Here is a 23899-nt window from a genome sequence, read left to right on the forward strand (position 1 = left end):
TATTGATGAGTACGGTCATATAACAAATACCAATGTATATTTACATAAATGATTAAAAACCTATAGAAATGGGCATCAAAATGCTTCGGTTATAAATGACGACCAAACATAGTGTTCGTGATCTCAATGGTTCCTTCCAATGGTTCCGGAAACTATGCGAGTTATGGCGATGATTCGGAATGAACCACTACTTTGTAATATGGATATCAATACACTTCAAATTTTTAATCTACATGGTGATTTTAAATGTAATTCAATGCATTACCAGCAAATTCTGATAGCCTTACATTAGACATTGTTTATCAGGTGATTTCCGGTTCCGACAGCATGAAGTACAAAGCTACTTTACGATCGTTCAGGACATGCCGCAGACTCAGGTGATTAGCATTTCAAATGCCAAAATATTCTGACCCCCGCGGAAGAAGACAAAAAGTGAAAGTAGGCGGGAAACTCTAAGCTTGCTTATATGACCCTATTCCACGTTTTGCTAAACTTTTTTCCATCAACTCCCTGCTCTCTCTTGAGTACTATGGCTCTTAATATTGAAAAATATTAATTACCTTATTACCTTCAAGGGGGCGGGCATAGCGTAGTTGGTAATTCGATTGCCTTGTACGCAGCTCACCTGGGTTCAAGTCCCAACCCCGCACATAGGGCTGGAGATTTTTCTTAAGAGATTTTTCTAACCGGAAGAGACGAATGACCTTAAGGTTAAAACCTCTATAATCAGTGCCTTCCTAATCAATTGCCGTTACAGCAGATACAACTTATTGTTGTTAATGATGGCCCAAATAGAGTTAAGTGAATCCGTAAGCGGATACAACTACGCAGATTTCGCGGGAATTATAAAAACATAGACAAACATATGACTACGGCTTAAAAGCCAGCTGTCGAAATTCTCTTTGAAAGAAAATTCTTTTATCTACTGCCAGCATCTGTGATTTGCAAGTTATGGTTTGTCCGAAATTTCCATTCAAAGTGAATTTTGACAATTGGCTTTTAAGCCGTAGTCATATGTTTGTCGAGAGTTTTCCAACAATAACATACGGCAACATAATAAAGACTTCAACAATACCAGATTTTGATGTATGTTATGGACATTATATCTATGAAGGTAAAGAATGTAATGAACATACTACATACAATAAATTTGATTGAAAACCGTGACTTCGAAGAATATAATAAATAAATTGCGCGCAACAAACTATTTCGAATGAACTAAAGATGAACTATTTTTTCCTAATTCGTTCATTTGACACGGCCAACTATTGAATACTTTACACTGACGTCACAAATGAACTCGATTTTTATTTTTGACAGTTCGCTTGTACTGTTTACATGGACTTTATTATGGACATGGACAAATTATTTGCGATTTGCTTCGAGCGAATCTAGTCGTCCACTAATTTTTTCTAATGCTGATTTCGTTTTTAAATCAGAGTTGCTCTAGGTTCGCTCGGAGCTGTCACTTTTGTATGGAAACTGTAAACATTAGAGCGAACCTAGGGCGACTCGATTCTAAAACCGAAAACAGCATAATTCTATGTAAACAGTAAAAGTCAACTATCAAGAAAAGTGAGGTTAACTGCGTCAGTAAAAAAACCCAATGTCGACTCAACGATATTTACAATCGGTAGAAAATAAATTTGAAAACTAATATTAGCGAATATTTTCTACGCGCAACTCACTATCGCGAATAGGCAGTCATTTTCCGTCCGGAGACTATCTGTCTTCGTACACCTCCATGTCGTCGCCATTAGTGCTGTATTGATGCTCGTGGTCGAATGCAAGTGAGACTTGCTTCTCGCGTTTACAAATTCCGACGTTGGAAATCTGGCGTCGGAAATCTAACGTGGGAATTCCGCCGTCGGAAAATCAATTTCGGAATTCCGACGTCGCAAATACGTTATCAAAAATCCGACGTCGAAATTTCGACTAGGAAAATCCGACATCGGAATCCCGTCGTCGAACATCCGATGTCAAGATTCCGACGTTGAAAATCCGATTTTAAAAATACGATGTAGGGAATCTGATGTAGGAAATCCGACGCCAAAAATTATGACGTCGTACATTCGATTTCGAAAGTCCGACATCGGAATTCGGACGTGAAAAATTCGACGATGTAAGTCCAAAGTCGGAAATCCGACATCACAATTAACGATTTACTATAGAATTTCGATTTCGGCTTTTCGATATTCGGTTTTCCGATGTCTCAATACCGACATTGGATTTCTGTCGTCGTAATTTCGATATCGAATTTCTGATGTCGGAATTCCGATGCCAGGTTTTCGACGTCGGAATTCCGACATCGGATTACCGACGTCAGATTTTTGACAAAACATCGGCGTGAGGTTTTTGATGTCAGTTTTCCGAAGTTGGATTTTTGACGTCGGAATACCGACATCGGATTTGCGATGTCGGATTGCCGACATTGGAACTTCGACAGCTGAATTTCTATATCGGATCTTAGACGTGGGAATTTCCAGACGTCGGATTACCGAACGTCGAGTTTCCGGAAGCTCGAATATTCGACAGCGAAATACAGATAAATGATTTCCAAAGTCGGAACTCCTACTTCGGAATTTCTACGTCGGATTTACGGGATCACATTTTTGACATTGGAATTCCGACATCGGTTTTCCGACATCGAAATTCCGACATCGGATATCCGAACGATGGATTTTCGAAGTGTCAGATTTCCAATGTCGGATTTTCGAAAGAATTTCGGCGTAGGATTTTCGTTGTCGATTTTACGATGCCGGAATACCGACATCGGATTTGCGATGTCAGATTGCCGACGTCGGAACTTCGACAGCGGATTTTCTGTATCGGATTTTTGACGTGGGAATTTCGACATCGGATTTAATACGTCAGAATTCCGACATCGGATTCCCGTACGTCGAATTTTCCACGGCGTAGTTCCGATGTCAGACTTCAATCGTTGCTGCTCCCTCTTCGGAATTTCTACGTTGGATTCACGATCTCGGATTTTCGACGCCGGATTTTCGATATAGGATTTTCGACGTCAACGTGCCGACAACGGATTTCCGACGTTTGTTTTTGATGTTGATATTCCGAAGTCGGATTTTCAACGGAATTTTAACGTCGGATTTTCGACATCGGATTATCGATGTCGGTGTTCCGAGATCAGCTTTAAGGCTACACAATTGTAACATCGGTTTTCTCACGTCGCAATTCCGACATTGGATTTCCGACAGCACGTTTCCGACGCTGGATTTTCGTTATGGGAATTCCGACATCAGATTTCCGATGTCGGAATTTCGACGCCAGAGTTCCGACGTCGAAAATCTGGTACCGAAAATCCGAAATCGGAAATCCGATATCGAAAATCCGCTCTCGGCATTGCAACATCAGAAATCCAATGCCAAAATCTCCACGTAGAAAATCCGACATCGGCATTCCGGCGTCGAAAATCGCATATCGAAAAAACGACGTCGGAATTCCGATGATGAAATTTCGACGTAGGAAATGTGATGTCGTGAAATCGATGTCGGAATTCCAACGTTTAAATCCGGTATCGAAAATTCGACGTCGAAATTCCGAAGTCGGAGTTCAGACGCTGAAAACCTAACGTAGGAATCCCGACGCCGAAAATCCGACCTCAGAAGTCTAAAATTCGACGTCGGAATCTCAACGGCACAAATCCGATATCGAAAACCTCACGTCGGAACTCCGACATCGGAAATCCGAGGTAGGAACTTCGCCATCGGAATCCCAATGTCTAAAATCTGATATCGAAAATCTGAAGTCAAAATCCAATGTCGGAATTCCGACATCGAAAATCAGATAGCCGATGAAATTCTGACGTCAGAAATCTGATGTCGTAAAATCGATGTCGGACTTTCAACGCTGAAAATATGATATCGAAAATCCGATGTCAAAATTCCAACGCTGAAAATCCGATATCGCAAATTCTACGTCGGAGCTCCGACGTTGAAAATCCAACTTGGGAATTCTAACATCGAATAACTGCGACGTCGGCAATCCGATATCGGAAACCTGATGTTGGAATATGATGTCGGATTTCTGATGTCGGGAAACCGATGTCCGCCATAGGAATTCCGGCGTTGAAAATCCGACGTCGAAAATCCAACGTAGGAACTCCGGTGTTGAAATCCGATTGCGGAATCTCAACGGCACAAACCAGATATCGAAAATCTGACGTCACAATCCAATGTCGGTAATCCGATGTCGGAAATCCGCTGTTGGAATTCCGACATCGGAAATCCACTGCCAAAATGCCCACGCCGAAAATCCAACATCGGAATTCCGACGTCGAAAATCAGATATCAAAAATCCTACGTCAAAATTCCGACGATGAAATTTCGACGTTGAAAATCAGATATCGAAAATCCTACGTCAAAATTCCGAAGTCGGAGTACAGGCGTTGAAAATCTAACGTAGGAATTCTGACGTCAGAAGTCCGATTTCGGAAACCTAATGTTGGAATACGATACGGAACTCCGACATGGGAAAACCGACGTACATAGGAATTCCGACGTTGAAAATTCTACGTCGATGTAGGAAATTCGACGTTGAAAATCCGACGTCGGAATCTCAACGGCACAAATCCGATATTCGATGTCGGTAGTCCGATTTTGGAATTATCACGTTGAAAATCCGACATCGAAAATCCGTTATCGAAAATCTTGCGTCAAAATCCGATGTTGGAAATCCGCTGTCAGAATGCCGAAACCCCCATGTCGAAAATCTGACGTCGAAATTACGACATTGAAATTCCGACGATGAAACTCCGACGACGGAAATCTGATGGTCGGTCGTAATTCCAGTGTCGGATTTTCGACGTCGGAATTATGATTTATTGTTATTATTTATTTATTTATTATTGCTTATTTATTTATAAATTATTTTATGAAATATGTGTATCTTTTACTTGTTCTTTCGTATCTTAAAACAAAAACTCACACGATAAACCGGACCGTAAAAAGAAAGAAAATGTATTTATCGGGTGTGTGACGTTAGGCATAAATACGTTAGGTATACATACATTAGGCATAAGTACATGAGGCATAATGGACGATAGACATAATTCAAAAACGTAATCGCAAGGCTTTCTTTATTGAAGAGGTTTGAACCTTTCGCTAGTTTTTCCGGTTTATAAAAAAACCTATGCTTAGCTACGCCATATCTTCGTATAATTTCAACAAAAGACTGCAAAATGAAAAATATGCGAGATATTTATCCCTTACAAGCGTAGAGTTTTCTTCTATTTTTTCCGCAGATGGGCTGGATACTTTTTTCATGTAAGCGAATAGTTTTGGAATTTGCGTTTCGACTTCGTCTCATCAGAATCCGACACTAACTCAGTACACGTACAAAGCTAGCGCTGGATTAACGCTAGCTCCAAAAAAACGGAGACATAATTTGTGTTCCTGAGTAAACTGCTAGTTATGCGTGATGTCCCGCAAGAAAAGAAACTCTTTTTAAGCTGTTGCGAACTAACGAAATCTAAACAATTAAGTTTGGCTTAGCAGACCAATGCAAGATACACTATGCTATATTTCTCCTTAGTGGAGAACAACCTACGGAAACTCGCAGTGTTATGGATAACATCAGCATTAGGCTACGGATGTGATGTTCGTGATGATTTTATGTTTCGGTAAGTCTTCACATTACAAGGAAATCTTTCTCCCTCGTATCAGACAGCTTCCGTAGTTCTATCTTTGACGGCTCCAAGAATGTAATCTTTACACTGAATATTATGAAAGATAAGAATCAGCAATATTCGTATATTCGTTGAATGAATAATAGAATACATCGTTCTTTCATTCATGAGCTGTTCTTCATGGCTTATAATTTCTTCTCGATCAATTGCATCGTGCATGTATGTAAGAACTAGTCTAAGTTAATGTGCGTTATTCATACCCTAATATAAATAAGATTGATTTTAAACAAGAGTGTTGAGCCTGTTTTAGTCCTATGTCATTTCTCGGATGTTAGTCGAGAAATTAACGCAAGCTGAGTTTCCACATGCCAAGCATTTTCAGTCTACTTCTTTTATTAGAGCAAAGATCTCTTCAGGTATATACAGCAAATTCAAATGTTGATCGAGTTTGATCAGTTTTCAGAGTAATTCTACAACATCAAAAAAGTTCATACATTCATCATCTTACCACCCGAAGCCATCACCGCCCAAAAATGAGTTTCTTGAAATGATACTTCAACATGATAATTTATGGCTAACGTCCATTATGCCAATCGTCTTTATGCCAAACGTACGTATACCGAACCGTTAGAGGAAAAAATCCAGCACTCTAAGAACTATGTTGTATGGCATAAATATATTTTTTGTTCATAGTCATGTTATACGGATTCAAAAGCAGTTTAAAATTAATACAAAACCTATCACATCTCTTTTCAAACAAGCCACAGCGATTTGGTCTTCAGCAAAGTTGTGTGTTTTGTGACAATAAAAGATATTTCTGAATAAAATAATCGCTAGAATTCAGAAACAAAAATGGTTTGCTTAAAAATTGCAATTTAAGGAGAAAAAACGACCCATAAGACGATAACTATTTAAGGCTCAAGTTACTTTCTTTGAGCATGTGTAAGAATTGAACGCTTGGTAGTATGCGTAGGAAAAATTATGTACATCTTTGCCGTCGGTTTATCCATATAAAGCATTTATGGAACTGTAAAAGAAGAAAATCAATCGATTTATTAGATATTCACGATTCAAATCATGCAAAATAGTTGGTGGAAAAACAATTGACCGGGCGGAATGGTGCTTTCGAAAAAGTGGCTGTGGTTTTTTTACTACGCAGTTGTGTTGCGTGCCCCAGCACAGTGTGGTGGTATGACAAAAAATCGCCGCCATTTTTTCAAAAGTACCATTCCGCCCGGTCAATTGTTTTCCCCCAAACTATTTTACATAATTTGAATTGCGATAACCCAATAAATGGACTGATTTTCTTCTTTTAGAGTTTAACAAATGATTTATATGGATAAACCGGTGACCAAGTTGAACGCATTTTTTACCAACGCATATTATCAAGCTTTCAATTCGTATATACGCTCACCTAAAGTTTTTTGAACCTTGAGAAAGCTTCGAAAAGCGGTCATCTTGGAAAATAAAAAAGCAGTTTTTCCTCATTTCTCGTTGGAAAAATGTTCATGAAAATGAATTAATGTATTGGGGGTTTCGGTAGAGTAATATAGATTCATTTTCAAGAAGATTTTTCACACGGTGTGAGAAAAAACTGCTTTTTTCGTTTTCCAAGATGGCCGCTTTTCCAAGCATTCTCAGTTAGAGGCAGAGAAAATACGTCTTCAGCAGAATTTATTGAACTGTTCTCCTCTACAACTCTCTCGAAGACACTCATGCGATATCTCTTTTCGTTTAAAAGTTAACTTTTATATAGCTTACTATGATCAATTTCTTAAAAAAGGAATATCACCAAAAGCTGGCGGATACTCCATCCAATAAGGCTTGTCCATTTCTGTGCGTTTAGCCCCACGTGAACTATTCTGATGGTTTTGTCGTCTATAGTATATGTAGGGTGATGAGCCTATTTGCGCCATGTTTCTATTATCACCCTATCCATTTGAAGCCGTTGGCTAGAGCAGTGTCTGCCATCTTTGTTCAACGCATTGAGTCAAATGGTAGCGCAACAATAGGGGCACTCGATTCGAGTTTTCATTGTGCTCAAACACGAGAATTTTACTGTTTTCAACGCATTTGTGTTATTATATTGGTTCTTAACAACGAAGCGAAGCGGTTGATGTCCATTTTTACGCATTCCATTGATTGTAAGGCAAGAAATGATCGAATTAGTGAGGCACCTTGCTTAGTATGGTGAAAATAGGCTCATTACCCTATTAAGGGTTTCCAATTAAAGGGAATCCTCCCAATGTGATGGACTACTTTGAAGCTTGCTATAACCTGAAAAACGGAATGAAAATCGCTCGGGGTCTTCTTATACAAGATTTCAAACTTCTAAAACTTGTATGTCAACCCGAGCAGATGAAAATAAATCCTGACCACTGATTTAAAATACTCCTCGAACTTAAAACATTCTGAGATGTTATGTAATATTTATTTCAATAAACCTGTAATAAAATTAAAGTGATTTTTCTTGTTTCAAATTCTGCAGGAGTTTTATTCCATTCCAAATTATTTTGATTATTGAGAAAAGGTGAAACAAGACTTAGGGTAGGGTTATTAAACACAACTATGAAATAAATTTAAGGTTAAATACAACCGATCCGGTTACTGCCCTAGTAGATATCAACTACATAAAATGGGAAAAGTTCAAAGTCCAAATTGTCGTTTCTTTCAATTTAAGAATGAGACAGCGGAGCATCTACACTAAGAAACAAAAATATGCATAGTTTGCATACTTTATATTCCCGTCTTTTTTTCTTCTGCTGTGATTTTTATGCATTTTCATGCATATTCTTCTAGTAATCATTCAATGAGTGGATAGACCGAATATGTCCAATGCATAAAATTTACAGCAGAAGAAACGAGAGGCAGATAGAAAAGTATGCTATCGATGCATAAATAAAATTCTGTGTGTAATTTGTGATTGCAGCGCTCTTGTTAGTTACAGATATTCAATTTTTGGAAAAGGGTTCCTACAACAGCCCACTGAGATTTGGCAATCAATTCCTAGTAAGGTAATCAGATTCATTAAACGAGTTGATTCTAACTGGGATAATATGCAAAATCAGACAAGGCCCTTCTTATCTCAATTATGAAGGGAAAGCTGAGGTGCATAATATGAAATTGAGTCATACCACAATAATCCTGTAAATGGTCGCAGTGGTAATCAAGCTATACAAGGTTTAAAAAAAATCGATACGAGCGCGTTATAGCTTGCAAGTTTGACAGTTACCTTATTGGACAAATGACAACGAAGCCGATCCGGATCTGTTATATTTCATCGAAAGTTTTACTCTAATTGCCAAGGGTCGCGTATATTATCGAATATGAATGAAGTTATGCTAAATTTTTCTGCTAAAAATAAATTGATTTAGTTAAACATACCTCAGTTGATTGGTAATTAGTAGCTCGGGTTTGATTAATATGATTATTTATTGGATTAATTAAGGCTTGATTACTACAAGTTCTCACAGCACAGCTACACTTGCAAGGTTTTAGAATTTCGCCTGAACTTAATTGTGCTACTTCAATGTTATCGTAATACATTTTCGTTTTAATCCATCCCTTCGCGTAGATCGCTATGTTTCCCTCACCAACTTTGTGATACGGCATTAAAGGAGGATAAAATCTTCTTTTTGTCTACTGCTTCCACGACAAAAATCGCTCTCTTTCAGTTATTTTTTGTACTCGGCGAAAATTCGAACCCGTTGAACAGAGCACTGCGTTTAAAACTTAATCCCGTTTCTTCTCATTGCCAAATCGATTCGCAAGCACAGGAATCCACGATCGAAATAATAATAATAATAACAATAACACTAAAATACCTTTGCATTCACTCTTTATCGAGACTTCTTCGGACCCTTCTGCGTCGGTCGCTGCGAACTTTTAGTTCCAGATTTTCTGGGTTAGGGTCCCGCTCTACAAGCAGGAATTTCGTTGTTCATTAACTACGTAACCGGTTCGCCCGAATCGTCACTCACTTAGCCGGGAATCGCATCGTAATAATTGAACGTCCCCGTCGAAAGGCGTTCCACATCATTCGATATCTTATCCTCGCACATTGATGAGCACAGAATGCTTTTAACTATAGGTGCTGAAAGAGAGCTAATGACTTTAAATTAATATCGTCGTGTTCGCAGGGGGGATCGAGGAGGTTCACCATCGGAGAATTGAGTCGTTTGTTCCACTTGGGTTATAACCGCTGGCATGCGCAGCGTGGGGGCTAGGAACTGATAGAGCCCAATGGATATGACTATTAGGCTTTAGCTCCTCCTAGAGACCCCTCCACTGCACACACCCGTGCTTGTGATATCCACTTTCGCATATCTGGAATTGGATTGGCACTATGTGGTAAGATTCGGTGTTAGTTAAAATGGTGGAAAATCACATTTTTTGGCCCTATATCGCTATATCTTACCGACAGTGCGAGACCACTGCTTTGAAATGCGTGCAAAACAGGTTCTGGCTGCTTTTAAAGAATATTTCAACCATAAATGATTTTTCGCAGCATTAGCCTTCTTTTAATGCGGACGGGCTTTTAACTCTTGTGATAAGCGATGACCGTAAAACCGTGTGATTATGTATGGAGATTATTACACTGGAATAAATTGTGGAAAAAAACGTCCTCAAAAAAAACTTTACTAAATTTACATGAAACAGAATGTGCTCCGGAATATGTCGAACAGTTTTAGTTTTCCTGAGGCTGACATATTTCAGTTTTCTAACTCCATTTTCGTGTGCCACTTCCCCCTTACTATACACAAACAATCATACAGTGCGGCGACAAGAGCCCACCTTGTTTGCCACTCCAATGTTTGGAACCCGTCAAGGACACAAGTAGCACTTTTGTAGGCATGCGACTTTTTGCCTGTCTGTCTGTGTTCCTTTAATTTTGGAGCAGTCAGTCGTTGCATTGCCGTTGCATGGTTACCAGAAATGAAAGTGGCTATACATTTCAAGTGCGCGCTTCACGTTGCAACTGTTTCGACCGGGATAAAGTTATGTGCTAAAAATATGAGCAGTCCAGAAACAGGCAGGCTGCGTCTTTCAGCAATGGGGTTTGGATGTCGATGATCCCATTTTTACAGTCTACAGTAAGGATTCTTTGGGGTAGGGAACAAGCATCTGAATGGGTTTGCTTCCAGGTTAGGCAAATCGAAAATACAGCCTACTTCTGTGAAGTATGATGTTCAGTTGTAGATCTGTCACTTTCAGAGCGGAAAATTTCCATCCAAACGGTAATCGTTTCTACTTGTTCAACTCAGGAAAAAAACCTCTGATCATGTTCCCGAAAATGGCTTACGTTGCCAGAATAGGTCCTAAAAAAGCATGTAAGTAATGTCTGATTAGTACATATATTGGTCGTGAATCGTTCCTAATCAGTAACCTTTTTTTAAAGCCGCTATCGGAAAATGGGCCTACAATTGGGCCGGATTCAACCAGTATGGTATGTAAACACGCATAACCCCAACAAATCTAGTGTATCACAACATTAAAGCCTCTAACTCACCAACACCCGCTGTAGGTCTATACCGTGACGACTGCCTGGCCGAGGACCGCGATGTGAGGGAAGCAGTTCGACGCCTGCCGGAGAAATTGAAGGACGAGCGCAACTATCGTTTCATGCGAGCATTGCACCTCTCGACGACGCATACGGTCCTGCCGAAGGAGCAGTGGACCAAGTATGAGGAGGACGTCAAGTATCTGGAACCGTACCTGGAAGAGGTGAAGCGGGAGCGCAGAGAAAAAGAACAATGGGAGACCATGTAATGTTAAAGCTAAAATTTTGAGATAAACGCTGGCAATTTAACACATTATAGTTTTGGGTTGTTTTCTTCAAGGTAAAAGGTGTAATTAAATGCGATCAATTCAGTTCTAGTTTATTGCTTGATTTTTTAAGGGTTGGTGTCCAGGAGATTGAAATTACTGGGTTCCTGCTCTCACATCGTTGGAAATGACAAAACTGGACTCTACTCTCCATTTTATGACTCTAATTTTTGTATCAATTTAGTAAACTAATTCTTATCATTCTTCGGGGACAAATCTGTTTGCGAGACTCCCAGCTTTCTTCTGACATATCGAACGAAAAGGTTGGGGTAAGTGGAGGAGATCAACAACAGATATATTATTTGGGATTGTTAATACAGGTTTTTAACTAGAGATATTCGTGTATTGAGCAATTAAATCTAGAAAAATGCATTCAAATTCTATTATGTAATGAAGGCTTATACTTATGTAGATATTCAGAGGCGACCTTTTTCCCAATATCGGTGTAGTAGCAGTTATATCAGGGACAGGAAGGAGAAGGCAGTCATGACGACAGGGAAAGGAGCACAAAACTTGTAATTTTCGGGCAAACTGACGATTATTGCCATGAGTTAGCGCCTCAGACTGCCAAGACGTCAGTTGCTGGGTTGCTTTGTTCCGACCTGCAGCGAATCCTTCAAAATGGTAAGGCCATCAGGTCTATTTCGCATCAAATCAAGACAGGACAGGAACTTTTAAAAACGAAAAATAAAAAGACAGTTCCGAAGTAACAAGTTACTTTACGCTTGTCTGGATATGCCGTAGACTCATGTGATTCGCATTTCTCATGCCAAAAGACCCTGACTCCAACGGTAGCAGACAAAGGGTTAAGTCGCCGGAAAACTCTAAACTTGTCCATATGACCCTTCCATGTTTTTCTAAACTTTCTCCCTTCAACTCCTTGCTCTCCCTTGAGTACTATGGCTCTTAATATTGAAAAATATATTTCACCTTCCAGTCCCTTGCTAATTAAATGCCGTAACAACAGTTGATAAATAAAAAGAGTGGGACTAAATTTATATAGGGGAACCCGGGGCTATTAAGACAGTGGGGGTAATTCGGACCCCCTCGATTTCCCAGAAAATAGCAAAACTTTCTGACTATAGTACATATTCGTGGAAGCGCTATTCTGAAACGTTAATTTTGAGAGCTGAAGTTGAATCTTTGTTCTTTGTAGATAGAAGATACAACGTGTTTCGTTGTTTTGCAATTCTCAAAACAAAAATCATTATATCGGAAAAACCGTGATTAAAGCAACATATAAAAGTGAAAAAATAAAATGGTAAGTGTTTTGGAAAGCTTGAGGCTCCTATTTTATGGTATGATTTTTGTTTGGGTGAAAACAGAGATATTTTCGAGAGGCTCACCGCTTTTGTGCGATATGAGCGTACAGGGCTATTCGGACCCCCTATTCCGTCAACCACAGTTCAGCGGCTTGCGGCTGCGCACACCATTGCACACGCCAGAGCAAAGAAAATACATGAGCCGTCAATCGACAGCTGTGACATACCATATTAAGTTTTTGTAAGGCAATTTATTTATTTTTTTGTTTCTTAAGGAGTGTCTCTTGTAACTAATTCATAAGTAAACATAATTCCATTGTAAAAAAATTAAAGAAAAATTACGGTCTGAATTGCCCTTGTAAAAAGATGGAAAAACGTAGAGGTTTGCAAATCGTCGCCTAGCGCTGCCATTGAGTGGTGTAAATGAACCTTTTATGGCACCAAAATGTAGCTGAGGTTTCAAACTAACAATTAGGACTTTTGGCCGGTAACTTTTTTCACATGTATCCATCTAAGAGGGCGATTTGCTTAAGTAGGTCCGAATAGCCCCGGGTTCCCCTGTTTCACGTTTTTACAACATTGTATATATGGTACATATAGGGGAGATAGCGACTTGCCAGGATATCACGAACTGGGAATTGATCCGAAGAGAATCGTTTAACTGAGAGCTGGCGTCATAATATTCTGAGCATACCCAGACAACGTGCTCGATGTCGTGATAGCGCACAGACTGCTCTCTGCAAACCCAATACGTCGCAAATGGGCATTAGGGTGGGACAAAAATTAGATTCTAGCTCCGAGCAACTTTTTAGGTACCAGTTGGGTCCTAGAATAACTGTGCAAATTCCTAGATCGATCCCTGAAACTATATTTTTGCGCCCACTGTTTAAAGTGTACATAGGATTTTGTATGGGAAAATTAACTTTCACAAAATAATTCCTCCAGGAGTCGCCCATTACTTCCTAAAAATAAATCGTTATGTGGCTTTTATAGGAAATTTGACAAAGAAACAAAGTCTCGAAAACCACGAAACGATCTGACGCTTGTGAAACAAGTTATTAAGCAGAAATCGTTTGATGATCTGACGATTGATAAAATAATCATTTTTTCTAGCACCACTGCTGTTGGTTGTCCAATTATACGCAAGTTTGTTTTAATCTATTCTTAATGTGTCTGAATCATTTATCTATACTGTTTGGCCACTTCGCAAGAGATTTGAGGGATAAATTGAGGCTTCTTTTGTACATAATAAGAGAAAGTTAAAAAATTTGTAAATAATTCGACCGTCAGCAGCAGTGATACTATGAAATGTGACATTTTCATCAGTTTTCAGGGCATCAATCGGTTTTTGCCTAATAACTTTTTTCACAAGCAACAGATCGTTTCGCGGTCTTCTAAACTTTGTTTTCTTGACAAATTTCCTATAAAAATAAGACATCTATTTATTTTTAGGAGGTAACGGGCGACTCTTGGAAGAATTATTTTGCAAAAGACGATTCTCCCATACGAAATCTCATGTAAACTAACGAAGCATCCAACGTGTAATGATTGGACATACGTCAGGATATTACACGAATGAAATCCCGACCCACATCCATCCCCCTAAACGAACGCTTCGTTGATACCTTCGGGATAATAACGGGTTTTCAATAACAAAGGAGAATGATTTCAATACCATTCTGTAATTAAAGTTAAGAGCGTGATTTTTTTCTATCCAAGAGAATTGCTCTCTGGACTCCCTAGAAATGGGTACCATGTTTCTTTTCGCTCGGGTGCTGTCAGTTCAATCTAAGATGGCGTCGAAACAGCAAGCATTCCGCGAGCGTGTTGTACGGTTTTACGAAACGCATGGTCATCGTGAAAAAAGTTTACGGTAGACCACTTTCGAGACGAAAACGTGCCCGTGAGTACAGCTTACCGAATCCTGGCATCTCTTAGTGCAGAGCGGAAGGCCAGTAGCGGCCGTCCGGCGAAGATAATGACGAATAAGAAGAAGAAATCGTTGAAAAAGCTGTTCGACAACAAGCACGGAGCAGATAACGATCGTGAAATCGCAATGCCGGTGAATGACGAAGAACTACCGCGAGATGTCGTTCACGCTGGACGACGAAAGTTACTTTCCGCTCTCGAAGACCCACTTTCCAGGAAATTACATCTACTATTCCAGCGACAAGTCGGCCAGACCCCCACCCCCCCGAAGTAAAATATAAGTTTAAGCATAAATTTGAAAAAAGTTGACCATCAGAATTCGGAATTGTATCCGGAATATGGACGTTAGTTCCGTCCAGCGCTCTTGTGAGAACATCGCGACTAAGTTGCGTCGTACGGCTGACCAGGGCCCCTTCTCCAATATTCATTGAAGTTTTTTGAAGAATAAACATTAGGTTTTTTATAAAAAATATTGAATTTGCTGATTTTTTTTTGGTTTTTACTACATGACTAAAAAAAATTCTCACCTTCAAAGTCCCCCTTTTCTCCATGAGTTTTGCAAACTGTTGAATATCTTCTGATGACCAATTTTGAAAAATGCATAGAAGCAAAATGATCTTTCCTAGATGTCATCTTCTAATGTGCCCTGCTTTGCTAAAGAGTCCGCTTCTTCATTACCCGGGATAGAACAATGAGAAGGGACCCAAACGAAGGTAATATCGTAAGATTTTTCAGATAAGATGTGCAGAACTCCCGTACGTTCTCCAGAACATGTGGGATGCTGAAGTAGTGATGATCCCAAGGGTGTACTGAATTGCTTCTAATTCTGCGACGTACTTGAATGAAGCGGTGATATTATCGTTGAAGATACCGAAGCCAGTGGACCCACCGAGATTTGATCCGTCAGTCTAGGGCAGTCGACTTCTCGGAATTTATTATGAAACATATTGTGGATCGCTAGCGGGCGTATATCATTCGGCAGATATATTTCGTGTCACCTTGAAATCACACCAAACCATCGTCGCTGTACGGTATGGGCGTAAAAGGGCACTTCTGAAAATGATAAGAAAAATAAAAGGAGCAGTTAAATTTGTATATTGATTTAGGTTCATAGGAAGGTGTATACGAGGAACATATTGAGAAGATCGCGGCTTTCTACGGAGATATTCCTCGGGCCCGAAGAGAATCCAGTAGTTAAGATCTGGCAGAACAATACTCGGCGCATGCCCAGACAATATGTTCGATATCGTGATAACCGTTGCCAAAAAAAACAGATACCGCTATTCGCGAGCCCAATACATCGGAGATGAGAGTCTAACGTGTAGTGATTGAACACGAGCCGATGCATCACACTAATAAAATACCGACCCGCATCCATTCTTCTGAACCAAGGTTTTATTGATACCTTCGAAATAATAGAATGTAGTCCAATCCCATCTCACCATTGCTCAAAGATGTCTGCCAACTTTGTGTTTCTGGGTAAACCCCTAGTCCTGTGTAATGTCCCACAAGAATACTGTTTTCGTTTTTTGGAGCTAGCGTCAATCCGGCATAGGCAAGCCTAAGTTTGTGTTGGATTCTGATGAGACGAAGTCGAAACACAAATTTAATAACTAATTTGAAAAACAGGCGATTTTTTATCTCTACGACAACTGGGATTATTCAGCGTTGAAATGCGTATACAAACTGAGAGAATCTGAAATATCCGAAGAGTTTCGTTGGGGAAATGTTCACACATACAGGTGGCAGCAAGGACAGGACGGACAGGAGTCCAGGGGCTTAATTGCACCCCCCTCCCCCCGGACCTACTGCGAGTTTGGAAGTCTTACCAGAATATGGTAGGGTTTGAATTGGGCTTTGCTAAACCTCTAAAAAAGTCATAACTCCGACAGCAGCTGCAACGAAGCGAGTCTGTACCGCTTTTGCCAAAATCCTAAGATTTCAGATTTCTGAGATCTAAGATCTTAGAAATTAAAGCATCCTAGTCCAACCATAGTGCTAACTGGCACATCAGGATCGACGCCAGTAACATCTTGATTATCATGGCGAACGTCAACGGATAGGAGACGGATCACGAATTGGATGGCTACTTTGGACTGACAGGCGTGATGTTCTACTCCCTGAGTAAGAAAGGATGACAGCGATTTGCAATGGCGGGTTGGCCAACAGCACTCGTCACCATTTAGTTGGTGGTACTAGGTTCGGATGAACCATTCCCGATTTTACGGCTTTTAACACTACTCCCCATGAACGATAGTGGTCTCCCTGCTTGTATAGATAAACCATTTACGCTAGTAACTAGCGTTTTGTATTCATGTTTACGCTGGCTGCGTAGAAAAATGCCAACATGTATCGATAAGTATCTTTTGAATACATAAATTCGAGCTTCGTGTTAGCACGAAATACAATACATACGCATATGTACATGCACAATAAATAATATTTACATCCAGTATCTGTAAATTAAAGTCAACGATATTTATGAGAGACTACCTTATGTTGATTAAGACATAAACTATAGAAACGTAGAATAAAAAACGATAGTGATTTCGCAATACCAGCTGTGACGGTGCATTAACGTCCTTATACGACACGTCACCCCGCCAATGCAACATTGACTTTCCTCTCATTCACCGGAGTTGAGCAGCGTCTATCACAGACAAATCAGGCACAACAAACACACCTGAATCGTACAGAAAGTCTACCATCGGAGCGACAATTATTTGCATATGCAAATCCAACTGCGTACCGCCTACAGGCACCTCCACCCGCCCTTCCCTACATGTGAATGATGCTCCTTTATTCCCGGATTGCAATGATCTCGACGAGATGATGCACCTTCTACCTACCTACGAGCTGGTGGTGGTTGTGCGTGAGATTTACTTATGCAAACCTTTTACAGGAACAGATTGTCACCGCCGTCGCCGCTGCAGCACCGTTATCGAGTGCAACGGGAAAAGGTCTCCTCTTCCAACAACGCTTTCATGTGGTGTGTTCTATTGAAGTTCCGCTAAAGCCGTGGCAAATAAGTAAACGTGAAGAAACCCGAGCTTACAAAGGCAGAATTCCGACACCCGAGTAGAATGTGCAATCAGACGTGATTGAGGAGGGATGCCGGCAATGGTAGCGCGCGAAAGGCTGACAATCAGATCGTCACAGGTGCCGGGTTGAGTTCCGACCGAGAGATTTACTATTGCAAATACGAAATGAGCAAGTCATTCCCCGTTGGCTCAAAGCTACCTTTTCTCGATAGCAATTCCATATCTGAGGAAGGATTGAGAGCATCTGCTGGTTCCCCCGGTGGGACTTTCTGATTTGGCGGCACAACTTATGCACGACATCATAACTTATGAATAAACTCACTGAACGTGCTCATAAATCGCAATGATATTGGCGTGAAGGAGAACAACAGCAGAAATTCGACGAGGCGTTAGAGGCATGTGTTGATAATTAAAAGGAGAAGTGTCATTAAAAGCGACACCTTTTCTTTTTAATACACCCATGGTGGATCTTGCAACTACCGCTTATGCAGTTGAGCACCCCAATTGTTGAAGATTCGCACCAGATATGATTTTATATCGCATAATAGTCCCTATCATGCTAGAGCATAATGCCGTTATCGGAGCTATAAAGTCACGATAATGCCGAAGTCCTGCTTTCTATAAGAAAGGTGACAGCAAGCATTGCACAGTGGTTCAGAATGAAAACATAACAGGAATTTGAACTATTTACTAAAAGTAAATAACTAATTAAGTAAAACTAAAAAACGAGCCTTATTATATATTAGGGAAGCCATTGTTTTGAAAAGACGAAGTCGAAACGCAAACCACTGGACTTCTTTGGCTCGGTTTTGTGCTATTTACGCACAACATGGTTTTGAACCAATTTTCTTCTTAGTGAGGAGTATTGTATATTACGTGGGTGAATGGAGAACAATGATTCTAGTTATACACACCCAATTTTCAACGGGTAAGTTTCTGTTACTTTTGGGTAAGATTCTATTATCATTTTGGTAATAGACCATTCAATTGCGCATTGCAGTATTAATCCCATATCACCGCAAAGATACAAAATGATGGAATGGCGAACTGTTTTCGTATGTGGGTTAATTCAGTCGATTCCTGTGATTGTATTAGTACCGAGTCAAAGTAGCCAGAATTTAGGCTGGTTTCTGGCTATTTTCAGCCGAAAAAAGGCAGAAACCAGCCGGAATTTCAGATTTTTTCTGGGTAGGTTGGATTGCACAAATTTTAAAAATTGATACGATACTTTGTATCGCTTTGGGTTCCAGATGCCTTTAATGCCGTTTAATGCTCAGATCCCAAATCCGTGATAGATCACGGATCTAGACCACTCTATGGGTCCGAGCTAGTTTAGTATGGATCAGGACCAGTTTCAGGATCCGGACCAGTTCCAGGACCTAACCCATCTTCTTCCCCCTTATCAGGTCCGCACCTCAGCAAGGCCTGGACAAGTGTCCGAATCAGGACCCTCGGATCGGATACGTGGATCCAAACCGTAGGTCTTGCTTCCCGTACAGGATGGGAACAACTGCTTCTATTTTATGCGTTGTTGATGTCTGGATGGAAAAGCGATTTCAAGTCAACACGACACGAAACACGCCACCACTATTTCATGTCGGTTTTTTCGTTTGACTGTGTTTTAAAGCTATGTGTGAGCCGATCTGCAAATACAAAAACATGTCATGTAGTAAAAAACCAAATCCATCTTTCTCCATATTATGTTCGCTTTGCACGATGCACAATACACTGACAAGCGAAATGCTACACACTTTAAGAAGATTCGAAGCGTTTATATGTATTGTCTGAGAGTTGATGAAACGCGAAGGATCTCATATTCCGCATGAATGTGACACAGGGTTTGAATGTGTTGATATTACCGTTTAGGGAATATTTATCGGTACCTTTTTAATATTAAACGGATTGCTTTTTTTTTCTATTGCCGTAAATCTATTATGGCCTAGTTTTGGGTGTACGGTAGGCAAACTAGGCTCGATAGTGGATCCAAACCAATGTTGTTTCAAGCTGTTCTCAACTTCTATTCTACAGTTTTCACGACGCCACCCGCGTTACGGTTTAGCTTGGTTTCGCGAACAGGCGGCAAAATAAAGGGAAACCATGTACAGGGATCGTTAGGGAAAATTTAAAATAAAAGATTTTCGTGGTTTGTGTAGGAAGTTTAAATGATGTAGCATTTTTTGAATAATTTTTACGCCCCCTCCACAATTGTAGTATTTCGTAACAAATCTCCAAACATCCCCTGACAATGACGTAGCTTCTAAGCCCCAACGTTGAGTATGTATTGTTCGAGAGTTAGCAATCATTTTGGACTTCTTCGAAATCATTGGACGTAAGTCAACTGTTGCGGTAGCGAGCAGTTTTGAAGTGTTCTGATTTTTCCTACACTCCTTTCAATTCGTTAACGGATGGTTTGACCATTTTTTCCGTATAAGAATTGTTGAGCTTGCAAAATAAACTTTTTTAGATTGAAAAAATGTGAGAAGCTCTTTAAATACAAGCGATTGCATGAATGCGTATTTTAAAGAGGGTCAAAAAGAGGGACCTTTAATTCCAACATACTTAACATATTGATAGAATGAACAGTTTTAGCGCAATCCCCGCATAGCCCCCCTTGAACTTTGGGACTATTGTGCATCGATGCAAACAGGGATTTAGGTTTTAATATTGTTATATTCGAATTCGTGTTACTTGTTGTTCTTCGCAATGAAATTTTCTGTTTGGTTTAAACTCAATTTTCACTTTTAGTGACCGTTCTACCTAATAGCTAATACCGTTCTAAGGTACTGTAATTTTTGTGGCTCATTCTAAGCCATCAATACTGTACTGTTTTTGCAGTGGATAAGCAACAAAGTAGTAGATAGAATTATATGCTTATTTTTTAGTTCTGCATCTCAAATAGCGATTTGTAGAGTTAGGCATGGCAGAGTTAGTATCAGTAGATAGTGAGTGAAGGAGTGATTGCAAATACCTCAATTTTTTATGAATGCTAAAAGACATGTATCATGGTATGCTCCCTACTTCCCTGCCATAACAAAATACAAAACTCTCCTCCCCCTATATAATGCTACGTCATTTTTAAATGGTTGGAGTGGGAGAGGTGTTTACAAAACTAATATGCGATTATAGGAATTTACAGGAAAACAAGTAAATTCCTTCACCCTTTGATGCCCACTCCTTTTTTTACTAGCGCGTATAAGGTTTCAAAACTTTTTCGTAAGACTATTAGAGTTAAGTATGAGGAAAAACCTGATTTGATCAAGATATGTGCTACGCAACCAATACTGTCCCTGGCAGCACTGCTCCAACAAAATCCAACTAGTCTAATTGCAATAAACTCTGTTCTACTTATACACACACTTAGAAAAAATGAAAATTACATTTGACGTAAACAACACAGTGACGTATTTTGCTGTCTAATAATGGAATTTTACATGTTTTGACACGTGAAATAAAATGTTGTATTTCTTTTGGTGTAGAACTCGGTTGAATGAACATGGAGAGCATTTTTATATGTTCTTGCATGTAAATTCAAGTGAATTGTGACGCTCCTTTTACATGTACATCTTGCGAGACGTAAATATTTTTAAGTGTGCAACTAATAACTGTGAGTGTTCAAATAATGTAAATGCTCCGGTTATCGGCCTCACTTATTTTTGTAAACAATTCTTTCAGATATTTGAAACCGTTGCTGTTTCTAAACTACATGAACAACCAACATCTTTCAACCAAAATTTTCATTCACTGAACCGCAAACGGTTGCCAAATTGAGGCCTACGGTTAAGGTAATAATAACAACTGCAAAAGCTGCACCTAGTACCCCCAAAGTCGACGGCTAACGCCATCAGATATTAAGCCAACGAAAAGACAGACATTTGTGACCCATAAGTTCATGAAACAAGGAAGAACATCTGATCGCGAGCACCAAAATAGCATTAACGATGCGGACAACGACAACGAGCGCGAAGTAAATTATCCCGAAGAGTCAGGTAGTGAAGACGCAAATGTTTCTCTACCACGAGGGAAAGTCTACACTATCATTTGTTTTATTTCATTATTTTTCATTTTTACTGCTTTGTTCAGCTAAGTGCGATAAAGGAATTTTATCAGTATCCATGTTAATTTTGTTCGGTAAAGTATACTCGTTCATTTGAGAGAGTCTTGGTGGATACGGCTCGCAGTGGAGGTCATTGTGTGTCGATTAATCGGCTGACTTCGTCATCGTGCTACATACTAATTAATGAAATGTAAAAGTAGAAGCCTATTAGTAGTAGTTTTGTAATAATTGTAGTTCTTAGTACTAGTGTACACTTGTTATGTGCTAGTCGTATGTCTTCCTGTGTAAGTGTTCGTATTAGTGAAAGCTGTGTCAGGATACAATAGTGGGGAATCCTTCCTAGGAATCGTTGGTCTCGTTTTTCGGTGTTCAATTCGTGCATTCGGTTCGGCCCAGTCGGGAGGATCGGATTGGATAAATTAAGATACGATTAATTTATCGACGCACGTGAATCATCCATTCCCGGGCAGCATGGCATGATAAAATTCTAACAGAATACAATTGTCGTTAATGGTAAATAAATATCATTTGCTAGCATTTAAACGAGTTCAAGCAGTTTGATTGCATGTTACATGTATTCTTTTCGTCTAGTTCATTAGTCTGTTTCGTACATTAGTTTGCTTCTATTCAATCTCTTTGCTATCTTTCTCTCATTTTCTCTTAATTCGGCATGTTATGTATCCTTTTATTGCTATATTTTAAATTACTATGGCTTTAAATATTTATAACTTTCACTATTCAGTAATCTCTAACTAATTGAATGTCGTTAAAACGTAAACGAAACTTAAATTAGATTCATACTAACATTCACTAATATTCAATTGCATTTTCTCTCATACACACTCACAATCTCATCCATTTCAAACGCTCGTGGCCTTCGCGATAATACAAACCTGATCACAAACGCGAACATGCTATTGTAATCATCCACACATACTTACGCACGCGATCTCGCCAACATTAAAACACCGCAGTAATTTAGTGAACGTTCCAGCTCCTACAAATTTTCAAACGCGGTCTCACATATTGACCCACCGCTCGCACGATCATGACGCTTCTATTTTCGGTTCTAGCAGCCTAGCCTAGCCTTCAGTTGGACCAATCAATCAAAAAAGTGCCGCTTATATTCACTAGGAAACACGTTCCATGGCGACATGATCGGGAACTCTAGTAATATGGGAGTACTCACTCTCTTCAAGCATCTGAACCGTACTCCGAAAATAAGGCATCAGATTCATTTTTTTGTTAGGAGAAACTATGCCACTGTGACCACTATGGGGCCGTACACAAATGACGTAGCTTTTGCGGCTATTTTCGACCCCTCCCTCCCCCCTCGTAGCATTTGGTCACAAAATTCTAACCTTCCCCTTGTAAATAACGTATCATTACCAACCCCCCCCCCCCCCCCTCCGACCTCGCGGCTGTGGGATGAAAAAAAAAATGAAATATGTTTTATAATTATTTTAAATGCATGTCCTTACAAAATGTTTGACGGCTTTTATTGACATTTTCATTATAACAGCAAATTGCGCACAAAATAAGCCCATCTCATGACAAATATAGTGTTGATAGTTTTGTTTTGAATTTTATATGTCATGGAGCATGGAGTTCTCTCAGTTCACAATTCTGCAGCTGCCAATGATTCTAAGCAGCATTCATTCAACTAAATTACTATATTTCTTTAGTTGAATCCGAACAGAAAATTTCAGTTACCAAACTAAGTCTACTAGTTAGCAAGATTAGCTAACTAATGTTGTATACCAAATCTTTTCGTTTTTTGCGAGCTCGCTATTCTGCAAATTGAGGAACTTACCACATGAAAAATCGCGTGAAAAGTAACTTGTGTGAATTTAATATATTTTTCTTAGGAATTGAGGAACATTAATTAATTATCTCTAATCAATGAGTTTTGATTCCCGTCGCATAAAAATGAACTTAATGCTACGTCGCACAGCTTCTGACCCTACCCTCTCCCTCGTTACACTTCGTCATGAATTTGGTATATCCCCCTACCTCCTAAAATGTAACGTCATTTATGCATGGCCATGGTTATCTTTTATGGTCAGATTCATGGTCCACGTGCGATTATCCAATCCATCATCCACACGCGAATATGCAAACGGGCACAATTATAACATTT

General features: G+C 39.6%; 2 protein-coding genes across 2 annotated transcripts in view; both read left to right on the forward strand.

Annotated features, from left to right (window-relative positions):
- The window catches only part of LOC131687224 (tyrosine-protein kinase-like otk), a 145209-nt gene that overhangs the window by 57580 nt on the left and 63730 nt on the right, over positions 1 to 23899 (forward strand). The window lies entirely within an intron of this gene.
- LOC131687233 (cytochrome b-c1 complex subunit 7-like) lies at positions 10859 to 11441 on the forward strand. The gene is made up of 3 exons (XM_058971307.1): positions 10859 to 10977; positions 11046 to 11093; positions 11172 to 11441. Exons 1-3 carry the CDS (start codon positions 10929 to 10931, stop codon positions 11414 to 11416), a joined length of 342 nt encoding a protein of 113 aa, XP_058827290.1. The 5' UTR covers positions 10859 to 10928; the 3' UTR covers positions 11417 to 11441.

Source organism: Topomyia yanbarensis, chromosome 3, assembly GCF_030247195.1.
Source record: "Topomyia yanbarensis strain Yona2022 chromosome 3, ASM3024719v1, whole genome shotgun sequence".
NCBI lineage: Eukaryota > Metazoa > Arthropoda > Insecta > Diptera > Culicidae > Topomyia > Topomyia yanbarensis.

Bases quoted from the DNA above. Each gene is read 5' to 3' on its own strand.
- LOC131687233 (XM_058971307.1), top strand. From the start codon at position 10,929: ATGTTCCCGAAAATGGCTTACGTTGCCAGAATAGGTCCTAAAAAAGCA. The intron at 10,978-11,045 runs GTAAGTAATGTC...CTTTTTTTAAAG, and splicing joins AATAGGTCCTAAAAAAGCAT to CCGCTATCGGAAAATGGGCC. The intron at 11,094-11,171 runs GTATGTAAACAC...CACCCGCTGTAG, and splicing joins GGCCGGATTCAACCAGTATG to GTCTATACCGTGACGACTGC.